At 37.1% G+C, this 12,695-nt stretch overlaps 1 protein-coding gene across 4 annotated transcripts in view; it reads left to right on the forward strand.

Moving 5' to 3' along the window:
- Positions 1 to 12,695, forward strand: part of LOC136872768 (ATP-dependent DNA/RNA helicase DHX36) — a 216,424-nt gene that overhangs the window by 14,334 nt on the left and 189,395 nt on the right. For all 4 annotated transcript variants that reach the window (XM_067146629.2, XM_067146606.2, XM_067146635.2 and 1 more), the window contains exon 3: positions 10,571 to 10,629. In XM_067146629.2, the coding sequence (XP_067002730.2) occupies positions 10,571 to 10,629 (59 nt within the window). The remainder of the gene's footprint in view (positions 1 to 10,570; positions 10,630 to 12,695) is intronic.

The following is a 12,695-nucleotide window of genomic DNA, read 5'->3' on the forward strand; positions in this document are numbered from 1 at the left end:
CCGACACAGATAGGTCTTATGGCGACGATGGGACAGGAAAGGCCTAGGAATGGGAAGGAAGTGGCCGTGGCTTTAATTAAGGTACAGCCCCGGCATTTGCCTGGTGTGAAAATGGGAAACCACGGAAAACCATCTTCAGGGCTGCCGACAGTGGGGCTCGAACCCACTATCTCCCGATTACTGGATCATTCTAGAATATTCCAAGATATGGATGTGATAAAAACTAGTAACACGTAGTACGTTAAAATACGATGTTCTATAACATAAAATGTTCACAGTATTCTTGCGGTACACTTTGGAGTTATATTAATGTTCGTAAAGAATTGCGTATGTTCACAGATATGTTTGTACCAAGCATTGTAGAATGTTCAATGGTGTGAATTGGTTATCTTGTGCATTCATACAGTTGAGAATGTTGGACGATTTACATCAAAATATTGCGGTGTGTCATTAGTTTCCTTGGTACTAATCTTGTTATAAGATAGTGAAAAGGTGCAGATGCTCCCTCCTGGTAGTTGTGTTGTTGGACATGCTAGTAATCTGCGAGAACAGAGAAGAAAATGAAGTGTAAGAGTTTTGTCAATAGAATGTCTATTGAACATGTGGAATATGTGCTTACTTACATAGTACTATTTCGCTGGTCGATGTGTACAGTTAGGAAGCACGTCGTGCACTGCTCCGTGTATGTCTAGGGCTGGTACTAGCGCTTACGGAGAGGGGCAGTGCAGGAGCATGAGGGGTATTGATTGGGGAAGGTAAGGTAGAGGTGAAGGAGAGGGAGAGTAGAGGGGCAATAGGGAAGGTGAGGTGGAGCTGGGCGTGTCTTCGGGAGGTTCCTTGATATGTATTGGATTTTGTTTCTTAACTAATTTTGTGTAGGTGTTTCTTAATATTGGGATAACTGTATTAAGGAGGATATTAACTCTATCTGTAATATCATGTAAGTTAAAATTTGGGTTTGCTTATTGACCTATATACTAATGTAAATTTTTTCCGTTATATTGAGTAGAGGGCCCTTGGGGATCATACTTAGAATCTGCATGTCGTTTTCAATATTTATAAAATTATGGTTATAATCCTCGTTATGCTGAGCTATAGACGAATAGTGATTATGTTTTAAGGCATTAATGTGTTCATTGTAATGGATAAAGAAATTTCTTCCAGTACACCCGATACAGCTAGCCTCACAATTGTCGCATTTTATTCGATACACTCCTGAACAAGTGTATCTACTATTATCATTAACAGATTTGACATTGTGCAAAATGTTGGCACTGTTATGCTTGGTTTTATATACTATTTTTAATTTGTGTTGTGAAAAAATATTAGTTATGGAATGAATGTGGGCATTATTGTATGTGAAAAGTACGGTACGTAATCCTTCTTGTAGTCTTTAGCTCTGGTTAGTCATGATTTGGATTGATATTTTATCTTTTGAATGATTTTATTGACCACTTCTCTATTAAATCCGTTTTGATGGGCTATGTCGTAAATTGTGTTTTAATTCTTTTTTCATCTCTTCCTGGGGAAGGGGTACATTGAATGCTTTGTGTAACATACTGTAATAAGCTGCTTTTTTGTGGGCGTTAGGGTGGATAGAATCTATTCTAATTGTATTGGAGGTTTGTGTGGGTTTCCTATGTACTTGATAGGTCAGGTGATCGTGGTGTCTAGTGACAGATATATCTAAATAATTCAAAGTGCAGTCATTTTTTTTTTTCTATTGTGAATTTTATATCATGTGACTTTCTTCATTAAATTTAGTTATGTTTTAAAATGATATGTTTAGTTAACTTTGGATCTCATGACCAGCTGAAGATGACCTCTGTGAAGGTCAAAACCGGTACTGCATAGTAATAAGACATAATAAAGTATTGATTAGGTGGACGGTACCCATTCTTTGTTAATTGTGAACACAAGTATCAATATGGACCTGAAACTGATAGATTATAATATTGAAGCTAACCAGGCAAAACGAAATGCATACAGATACCAAAATTTAAAGATCAAAGTAATGAATGTAATAAAAAGCATTGCTTTCTTGAAAGAATGTCTATCGAATGAACTAACACCAACATTTTTATGAAATACAACAACAAACATAGGAATACCACCCTGATCCACAATACATAGATAAAGGCTACTAAAATTTGGTTAAAAGATGATATAAAATTTTTATACAGAAAAAACATTAACTCAACACACAACTCTATGAAGCGCATTTAAGAGCCTCTCAAAATCTACCACGAAGCTGTTGGGATAACTTCCTCATAACGACACAAGAAAAGACATAGCAGTCCAGAAACAAAATACATTAGACAGGAAATTAAACGCGCTTAGACAATCACACAATCAAAGCACACAGGACAGTTCTCTTGATGAAGACATCTATATATATAAAATAAGAGTTTTGTCTGTACATTGCTCAGAATTTGAAAAGAAAATGGCTGAAGAGAATTTAATGAAAATCGGAATGTAAAGTCGGGTGATGAACCGCTACAATCTAGGCTATAAATTATTTTAATCACACTGAGTGAAATGGTAGTTTAGGGGAAGGCCTGAAATTTAATTCTCAAATATTTGTTATTAGTGGTCGTGTCTGAATGAAAATCGCTAAACAAAGATGGGAAATAAGTCGCTACAATATAGGCTATACACGCTGAGAAATATGGTACTTTAGGGGAAGGCCTAAAATTTAATTGTCAAATATTTATTTTATAAATGGTCGTATCTTCACGAAAATTGGTATGCGAAGTCGGGGAGTAGGTCGCTATAATCTAGGCTATCAATAATGTTATTCACACTGAGTGAAATGGTAGTTTAGGGGAAGGCCTGAAATGTAATCTATATATATAAAATAAGAGTTTTGTCTGTACATTGCTCAGAATTTGAAAAGAATGGTATTTCTGTATCGGTCATGTCCACAGTAACAAGAAAATGCATTTTTTTTACTTTTCTGTAATTTCTGTCTGTCTGTATGTATGTATGTATGTACACGCATCACGAGAAAACGGCAGAAGAGAATTTAATGAAAATCGGAATGTAAAGTCGGGTGATGAACCGCTATAATCTAGGTGATAAATTATTTTAATCACACTGAGTGAAATGGTAGTTTAGGGGAAGGCCTGAAATTTAATTCTCAAATATTTATGTTATTAGTGGTCGTGTCTTCATGAAAATTGCTAGACAAAGATGGGAAATAAGTCGCTACAATATAGGCTATACACGCTGAGAAAAATGGTAGTTTAGGGGAAGGCCTAAAATTTAATTGTCAAATATTTATTTTATTAATGGTCGTATCATCACGAAAATTGGTATGCAAAGTCGGGGAGTAGGTCGCTATGATCTAGGCTATCAATAATGTTATTCACACTGAGTGAAATGGTAGTTTAGGGGAAGGCCTGAAATGTATTCTATATATAAAGTATGTGTTTTGCCTGTACATTGCTCAGAATTTGAAAAGAATGGTATTTCTGTATCTGTCATGTCCACAGTAACAAGGAAATGCATTTTTTATTTTTCCGTAATTTCTGTCTGTCTGTCTGTCTGTCTGTCTGTCTGTCTGTCTGTCTGTCTGTCTGTCTGTACCTATGTATGTATGTATGATTGTACACGCATCAATAGAAAACGGCTGAAGAGAATTTAATTAAAATCGGTAGGTATGTAATCGACTGCAATCTAGGCTACAAATTATTTTATTCACGCTGAGTAAAATGGTAGTTTAGGGGAAGGTCTGAAATGTAATTATCAAATAAGTTATTTATGTTATTAGTGGTCGTATCAATAAATAATACATAACTAACATAACTTTAGTTATGTTGTAAGGTAGTAGTAGTTATGTAAGAAGTTATTAAATTTCCGATCACTTATGTCTTATACATTGTTACCGTACCGCATATAATCGGAGATATTCATGAATTTGGATTTTTGTTACTAAGTGCCTATCAGCGCCGAGTCCCAAGAAAATGGGTAAACAGAATCTAGTGAAAATCGGTATGTAAAGTGTGAGAATAAGGAACTACAGTCTACGATATAAATAATTTTGTAAGACACCCTAATATCACAGAGTCGAAAGAAAACTAATGTGAAGGCCTGCAATATAGAAACCTCATAAACTTTAGCAACAATAACGTTACATTGACCATTGTTTGTTGTGATGTGTTTTTTGTCTTCTGTTTCCTCTCATCCCCGATAGATAGGATTACTGCAGTGTACCAAAGTTTTTTTAAATTTGCTTGACGTCGCACCGACACAGGTAGGTCTTATGGCGACGATGGGATAGGAAATGAATAGTGGTGTGAAGGAAGCGGTCCTGGCTTTAAGGTACAGCCTGGTGTGACTGGTGTGAAAATGGGAAACCATGGAATACCATTTTTTTTTGCTTAACGTCGCATCGACACATATGTCTTATGGCGACGATGGGATAGGAAAGGTTTAGGAAGTTGGAGGAAGCGGCTGTGGCTTTTAATTAAGGTGCAGTCCCGGCATTTGCCTGGTGTGAAAATGGGAAACCACGGAAAACCATCGTCAGGGCTGCCGACAGTGGGGCTCGAACCCACTATCTCATGAATACCATCTACAGGGTTGCTGGCAGTGGGGTTTGAATCCACTATCTCCCGGATGCAAGCTCACAGCTGTGTGCCCCTAACCACATGGCCGCTCGCCTGGTCGTACCAACTGAAACTGCCTGCCTGTATATTGGTGGGAAGTAGCTGGGGTGTAAGATAACTTTCTTCTTTAGCATGCCATTCCTCTGGTTCATACATTTTCTTATATATCTGGTACGTAACACACTGGTTCATCATAGTATTCGAGCTATACAATCCCTACTCTGAGCCACTGATTGGAATGAGTAGTGTGCATATTTAACGGAATCATGACAGAGGAGTGTTCACGGCAGTCTGCAACCTGGTTATTCCAGCTATGGAACTTTGGACTCTTAGATTGGCACCGTAGTACTATTCGTTCAAATTGAGAGAGTGTGCGGTTTTTCATTTGATCGAGTATTTTATATGATAACCTTGCTTTCAATCGCTACATTCCTACTGATGTTTCTGTAATGACCTATGTTGAATTCAGTTAGGAAAACCACCAAGTCAGTCTTTCTGAGAATCCCGTAGCGAAGTACGGGTACATCAGCTAGTCTCTCATAAACTTAACAAAGCCGATAAACATATATTTCATCCACCTATAAAAAACTTAACAAACACAAACTTTAATGAAATAGAAACAGATATATTGAGTAGAGGACCGAAACACAACTGGGGGAGTACTTCAACGTTTCAAAACATCAAGACCATCATCACGGAAACTGAAAACACCCTAAACGAAATTCCGCATGACTTAACGAGACAAAGTCAGATATGAAATAAAGAAAAAACTACCACAATAAATTGACTAGATTAATAATAATAATAATAACAATAATGGAAATACCGTCGATTTACAAGTAACTAATCTAATTTTTTTCCATATTGAAGATAACAATAAGTAAAATTCTTTCAAGAATAAAATTTACTGTGTCCACCTATTCAATACAATTATATTCTGTAGTGATTAAATTCTACATGAATTACAAACACTAATTAGGAACATGTTTTGCCCTAGTTTTGGACATCTTCAGTGTAATAATAATAATAATAATAATAATAATAATAATAATAATAATCTTAAGGTCAAGTCTTTAAACCCATGAAACATTGGAACTTAAAACTAAGTACAAAGGTCTTATGCTAAAAAATTTTACAAAAAGTTGTGCTTTAGGTGATATTTACATAGTTTACAATGTGTATATTAAAAGCCACAATTTGTGACAAGGAAGCAATAAAAATTATCTTACAATGTCTAGAAATTGTCCAAAGCGTAAATTGGAACTTCTCCTACTGTATGGATGAAAGTTTATGCAAATGTTTCACATTGACTAGCAATTGACCACAGCGTAAATTGGAACTTCTCCAACTGTATGGATGAAACATTAGGTTGAAGGTTTATACAGTTGTGTTCGTTCAAAGGTGGTTATGGTCACCTATGTCGTAAGTATACTGTTACAAAACCGGAACTGTGGTGTAATGCCGATCTTGTTGGGTTTGAATATTCCTTTAGAAAGAAGCATGGTTGGATGGTAATATTTTATAGGTTGAAACGTGTATGTTGGAACATATTGTTAATATCATTCGTTAGTCAGGTGCTCATCTGATAAAATGTTTCTTGGAATTTTGTGCCATTCTTGTCGGATTAATGTTCCCGTAGGTGCATTGTTCAACCTTTGGTAGGATTTATGAGTATTGTCTGTAACTGAATAAGAGAAAAAACAGGAATTTAGAAGGTTAGTCATTCAGACACAACCGGAACAAGTGGATCCAGCTAACATCTGACTGGACAAGTAAGTTTGTCCACTTTTATGGGGTATAACACTTTCATCTTTAACATTCATCATTCTAAGGAAAATGAGGGCACAGTTCTCCTCAGGGCATGAGTTCACGGGAAGTATCGGTATGAGTTGCTGGAGGTAGAAGAACAGAGGGAAGGTGGGCAAGAGGGACATGTTACATAGGAGGGGTGAGGCAAGAGGAAAAGGAAACGTAGAGTAGAGGATAGGAAGAGGGAGATGGAATGGGGGTAGTGAGATGGAGAGAAGGGAGGAGGAAGTAGGGAACTTAAGGGAGACCATGAGAGGAGGGTGGGGTTGAGGCTGTGGTCATGGGCGACTGTATTGCTAAGCACATGGGGAAATTGTGTGTGGAGGAAAGGCAACCAGGCAGAAGTTGAAGAAAGTAGAAGGGAAGGAGGAAGGCGAGGAGAAGGTGGTACCAACAACATAAGGCAAGCAGGAATAGGCACCAACATAGTTGGCATATGTGGGGTCTGGTTATGGCAGCGTGGGAGGAGTTTAAAGGAGCGGAGACTGTTTCTGTACGATACTGTGTAGAAGGGATATTGACTGGAGGGTGATTGAGGATTTAAATGAGACTATGGAGTGGGTATGTGGGAAATTGGCAGTGAGATTTATAGATCCTAATGGGTACAAAGGAGATACGGATCTATGCTCTGATGGCCTTTGCTTGAACTGCAATTGTATTAGAAGTAATGAAAATCATTTTATTTTCCGTATTGAAAGAATGTTAACATCCTGTAATGTATTGAATAGGTTGGAGTCCAATAAATTCTCTTATATTATTACTGCAATTGTATGTAATGTTAGGAGTTTGTGTAGAAGAGTTATAGGGAGGTACATTCAGGGAAACAGACCGGATTAGGGAGCAGTGACAGGAATATAGGATGTTTTTGTTTCTTTTTCACGTATAATACTGTTACCATATGTTTCTATTTTTTTTGGCTAGTTTAGACATTAGTTTCAGCAGATTGAAGAACCTAACATTGATTGGAAGCATGAAGTCAAGTAAAGATGTAGGAGTATTGTAAAGAAAGGAATTGAATTAAATAATTTAAGACATATATATTTACCTGATATTGTAATAGGAGGTGAATCATGGCTAAGATGTGGTATTATGGATGTGGAAATTTTCTCACGGTAATGGAGGGTGTATTGTAGAGATAGGATGGCTATGGTAGGAGGGGGAGTATTCATACTGTTGGAAGAGGAATTTGTAAGCTACAAGAATGTTAAGGATGAAAACATGACATTCTAGGTATAAGGCTCATCTCTAAAGATAATAGGCAACTTGATGTTTTTGGGTGTACAGCTGGGAAAGGGTGGCACATACACTGATGTGGAATTATTTGATAAGATATTCAACTATTCAGAGAACAAACAGAAAGGAATGTGATTGTAGCATGTGATCTGAATTTTATCTGAATTTCACCCTGGGTAGGTAATGAGAATGACAGAAAGCATGACGAACGAATGGTAAATAAGTTCATATGGGAGGGACAGCTAAATCAGAAAGTGATAGAACCAAATAGAGGGGAAAATATGCTAGATGTAGTGCTGGTAAAACCAGATGAACTCCCAGGAAAACTGAAGCAATAGATGGTATGCAGAAGTGATCACAAAGCTGTTTTTGTTTATAAATGTGTTAGAAAGCAAAGGATGTAAAAGTCACAATGGTATCCCCATGTAACGATACCAAATGGTTGATAAGAGAGGCATGGGGAATTTAAAAAATTAATTATGATAAGTGGGAAATGTTAAATAAAAACATAAATAGCATATGGGATGGCTTTAAAGCAATTAAGGAGTGTGCAAAGGAGGTAAGGAATGGTAAAGACACATTATAACAGAAAAATCAAGAGATTAAGAAAGAGGTGCAGGTTAGAAAGACATCGTGTTAGGAATGGTTGTTGGGGAGGATTGAAGGAACTTCCTAGAAAATTGAATTTTGCAAAAAAAAAAAGAAAAGAAATACATATGATGGCAAACATAATTGGTAGTCATATAAATTTTTGATAAAAATATAAGGATATGTATGGGTACTTTGTCAGAGGACAGATGTTCCAGGGATCATTAATGAACAAGGAGAGTGTATATGTGAGATCTTAGAGAAGCCAGAAGTAGTTAGTCAGTAGTATGCAAAAATGAAACGCTGAAACAGGCAGACAGAAGGAAGATCAACGCTTTTGAGCTCTGATGTTGGCCAAGACTGCAAAAATCACCAATAAGGCAGTTTTAGAGTGCATTAAGACCCATATGTCATTGGTTGGTAAGATTATGAAGCTGAGACTAGCATACTTTGGTCACGTTATGTGATCAGATGCATTGGAAAAAGCAATCATGCTTTTAGCATTAATATTATCAATGCCCTGAGGGGATTAAATTCAAATTTTATCAAATTTACTTTTTTATGTAGTATTCCCCGCCCAGCTACTCATTCCTGCCACCCAGTTGACAAAAATTTCTGGAGAGAACACTGAGAGCATTAACAGTAATATCAGACAGGTAAACATTAACTGCAAAATTGAAGTACTTTAGTGTTATCACGAACAAGACATAACAGAGTATTCTAAACTTCTAGTGATCTACTGCTCATTCATGATCATGTAACACCTGGACTTACCACTCGATTTCTGTGGAGTGCCAACGGCTTTGTGAAGTCCCGTGGAATCGAGTGCTCGCGTGTGATTCCACGCTAATCCAGACACTGCACACGATATTACGTGATAGTCAAGCTAAATATTTAAAATCCTATGTAATTGATGCAGTTACGCTGCCAATAATTAAGATTTATAATTTGAATAAACAGTTTTACAGTATTTACATATTATTGACTCCAATATGTCTTAATATTATGTAACTAGCACATATCTAGGTTATGTTAGCTGGGCAGTCTGTGGAAATGACAGGGTAGTGCGCCCATTATAAACACTGGATACAGATAGGTCTTATGGTGACAATTGGATGGGAAAGGCTAAGAATGGGAAGGAAGCGACTGTGGCCTTAATTAATTGCCTGGTGTGAAAATGGGAAACCATGGAAAACCATCTTCAGGGCTGCCGACAGTGGGGTTTGAGCCCGCTATCTCCCGAATGCAAGCTGTTAGCTGCATGACCCAAACCCTGCGGCCACTTGCTCAGCCAGGATTATTGCTTTTAGGAGGAAAAATATTTTTCACATTTTGAGTTCTTTGGAAAATACATTACCCACAGATATCGTCTGATCATTCAGTCATAATGCCATCAACAGCATTATTTATTTCATCATCCAATACCGTCACAATTGAAGGAGGATTATTTCCATGTTCTTCAGGATATTTGTGTTGCAGAAATTGATCATGTAAATGACTCATCATGTTATCAATGAAGGGGAAGAAATGATATCCTGTAATACTCCTCTTGGTCATTAGTCTCACAGTTAGCTCGATGTATTTGTCAACCAACTTTCTGAGGAATCTCCAGCTTGTAAACTCCAATTTGTTTTGCAATTTCTTCTGATTGCAAGCAAATCAAATTGAATTTGGATTTCTTGTCTGTCAGTTCTTTTTTGAGATTTTCATACAGAATAACACAAGTCTTCATATCCGCCTGCTTTGACTGAAGAGCTGTGGAAAGTCCAAAGGACAAACTGAAAATGAGATTAACAATAACCATCAATACTAAAATTCAAAATGTTGAATTGCAGCTGCGAAGTGTGCCATTGTCCCTACCAATTAAGTAATACGTGCTTGCCAGCCATTAAGGATTCCCTGTCCCTTCACTGTTGTTATTTCGTTTTGATGTTTTCTAAATTTGTACGTTCCTCATCACCAGATGTTTCATTACAGGCTTTCATATGTGTGTACACCTGTTATGTGACTCCCTCTCAGACTGATTCTGTTTGTTCCGTCAGCTTCCGCTTCAAATGCTAGCGTGGTACCGCTTACAGTGAACCATCTGGTGATGAATGAACATACCCCTTCCACTTCTATCATTAACGTCTAAATTCAAACGCCATTCTTGGAGAAGTCTTCCCCGTGAACAGTTGAGATTTTCTTCTGAAGATGCAGAACAAAGTTCTCTGCGAAATGTAAACAATTTCACCCTATTTTCTTGACACAGCATAAGCCCGTAAGTCTATAAGTACAGGTTGCAAAAGCATCAATGGTAACATTTATCTACACCATTTTCTTTGTTGCAGGGCTGTATTACAGGGACAGAGCACGAGCTCGAAACAGGAAAGCTGAAGAGCGACGTCCGGTAAGTTTAGTCTTACTGCAGGTTTCACCAAGCTTCGTCCTAATATGCTTGACGCTGTCAAAAATAACGGCCTATTTCTTTTTGACGCTTCGTCAAAACCTTTTACATTTCATCATCACTACTGATCTGGATAGACGCTCCGTTTATTTTGACACGATCTCGCATTTCGAAACAACATTATATCGCGATATATCAAGTTTTATCGTTTGTTCTGATTGCCATTTCTTGATTAATAATTGAAGTACTGAGCTGTGGTTTAAAATTCACTTGGTTTGTAATTTAATTTTCCGTTATAAGAGTGGTCTCAAAAATGCAAGATAATATTTCTTCAAAGAAGAGAGGATCCAAATTTTCTGAAGACGAGAAGAGTTTGTTCGTGAGTCTTGTTGGTGAAAGGAAAGAGACAATCTAAAACAAGAAAACCGATGGCATAATGTTGTGTGATAAAGAGAAAGCATGGATAGAACTTGCAAGTTGTTTTATTTTTCATGAATTTGTTTGTAAAAGGTCAGTGAAACAATTGAAAATGTTTTATGACAACTTCAAAAGAAGGGCTCAGCAAAAAAGATTCCAGGATAAGATGAATATGTTTAAAACTGGAGGTGGATTTGCTGTAACCCCTTCATTAGACCAAACAGTATCACAATGGCTAGAAATAATCAGGGACCAAGTAGAACCTCTTCCCAACTTGGATAGCAATTCTTCATACATAGGCCTAACCGCATCCAGTAGCAACACTATTGAACCATGCAATGTACTGGTGACGTTTGAAAAAGAACCAAGTACAGAGATCCTTATCCCTACCAGTGAAGAAACGGTCCCAAATACAATCCATGACCTTCCACCATCAACTAGCGGTAGCAAGATATCGTGGGCATCAAGAAACCGGCCTTCTTTTAAGACGAAGAAAACAGAAGCATTGAAAGCCCGTGAAAGAGTTATTGAATTGTCAGAAGCAAGAAGGGATCTTTGCAAGCAAGAATTAGACATGCTGCAATTAAGGCATAACAAAGAACTAGCCTTAATACACATGAAAAAGAAACTGAAAAAAATAAGCAAGAAAATGAAAAACTGAGAAGTGTAGTGCTAGAGGCAAAACTTTCCTTTTATTTGAAGAAACAATAGACTAAATTGAATGCTGTCCCAAGTTCCTTTTGAAATATAGTGAAAATATATCTCTAACCTCTTTTAATTAATATTTCACATTTCTACGAATTTATTAACCTATAAAGTTAAATACCGGTAACATTAACCTATAACCTGTTAGTAACAAACATAATAATAATAATAATAATAATAATAATAATAATAATAATAATAATAATGTTATTTGCTTTACGTCCCAGTAACTACTCTTTTATGGTTTTCGGAGACGCCGAGGTGCCGGAATTTTGTCCCGTAGGAGTTCTTTTACGTGCCAGTAAATCTACCGACACGAGGCTGACGTATTTGAGCACCTTCAAATACCACCGGACTGAGCCAGGATCGAACCTGCCAAGTTGGGGGTCAGAAGCCCAGCGCCTCAACCATCTGAGCCACTCAGCTAGGCAACAAACATACAGTCACATTAAACATTGCCTATTGTGTGCTATAGAAAACAATGAAGTGTGTGCTTGTTTATATAATATTAGTGATCTAGCATCTACTTTACACACCTGGGGCTGGTCAGTTTCTCCATACTGTGATTGTGGGGAGGTTCGACAAACAATGAAACATGTAGTGCAGGAATGTCCACTCCGTGCTTTCACTGGCACCATGGAAGACCTCAACACAGCAACACCCGAAGCAGTGAAGTGGGTGGCGGGTTTGGACATTCACATTTAGTGACATGTACATCACTCGCACTCAGTGTGTATATATGAACTGTCAGAGTTGATAGGTGGATAGCGATGTAAATATATTGTGTTTTCTTCTTGTACTTTCAAACTTTGTAAATTGCTTTCTTTGACTGTATAGATATGATAATTTGTATTTACTTTGTACTGATCTTTCACTGGTTGTGTAAATAGTTTATGGGTTGTCATTATTCATCATACGCCAAATAAATAAATAAGTGATACAGAACT

The sequence above is a fragment of the Anabrus simplex genome, chromosome 1, assembly GCF_040414725.1.
Source record: "Anabrus simplex isolate iqAnaSimp1 chromosome 1, ASM4041472v1, whole genome shotgun sequence".
Lineage (NCBI taxonomy): Eukaryota > Metazoa > Arthropoda > Insecta > Orthoptera > Tettigoniidae > Anabrus > Anabrus simplex.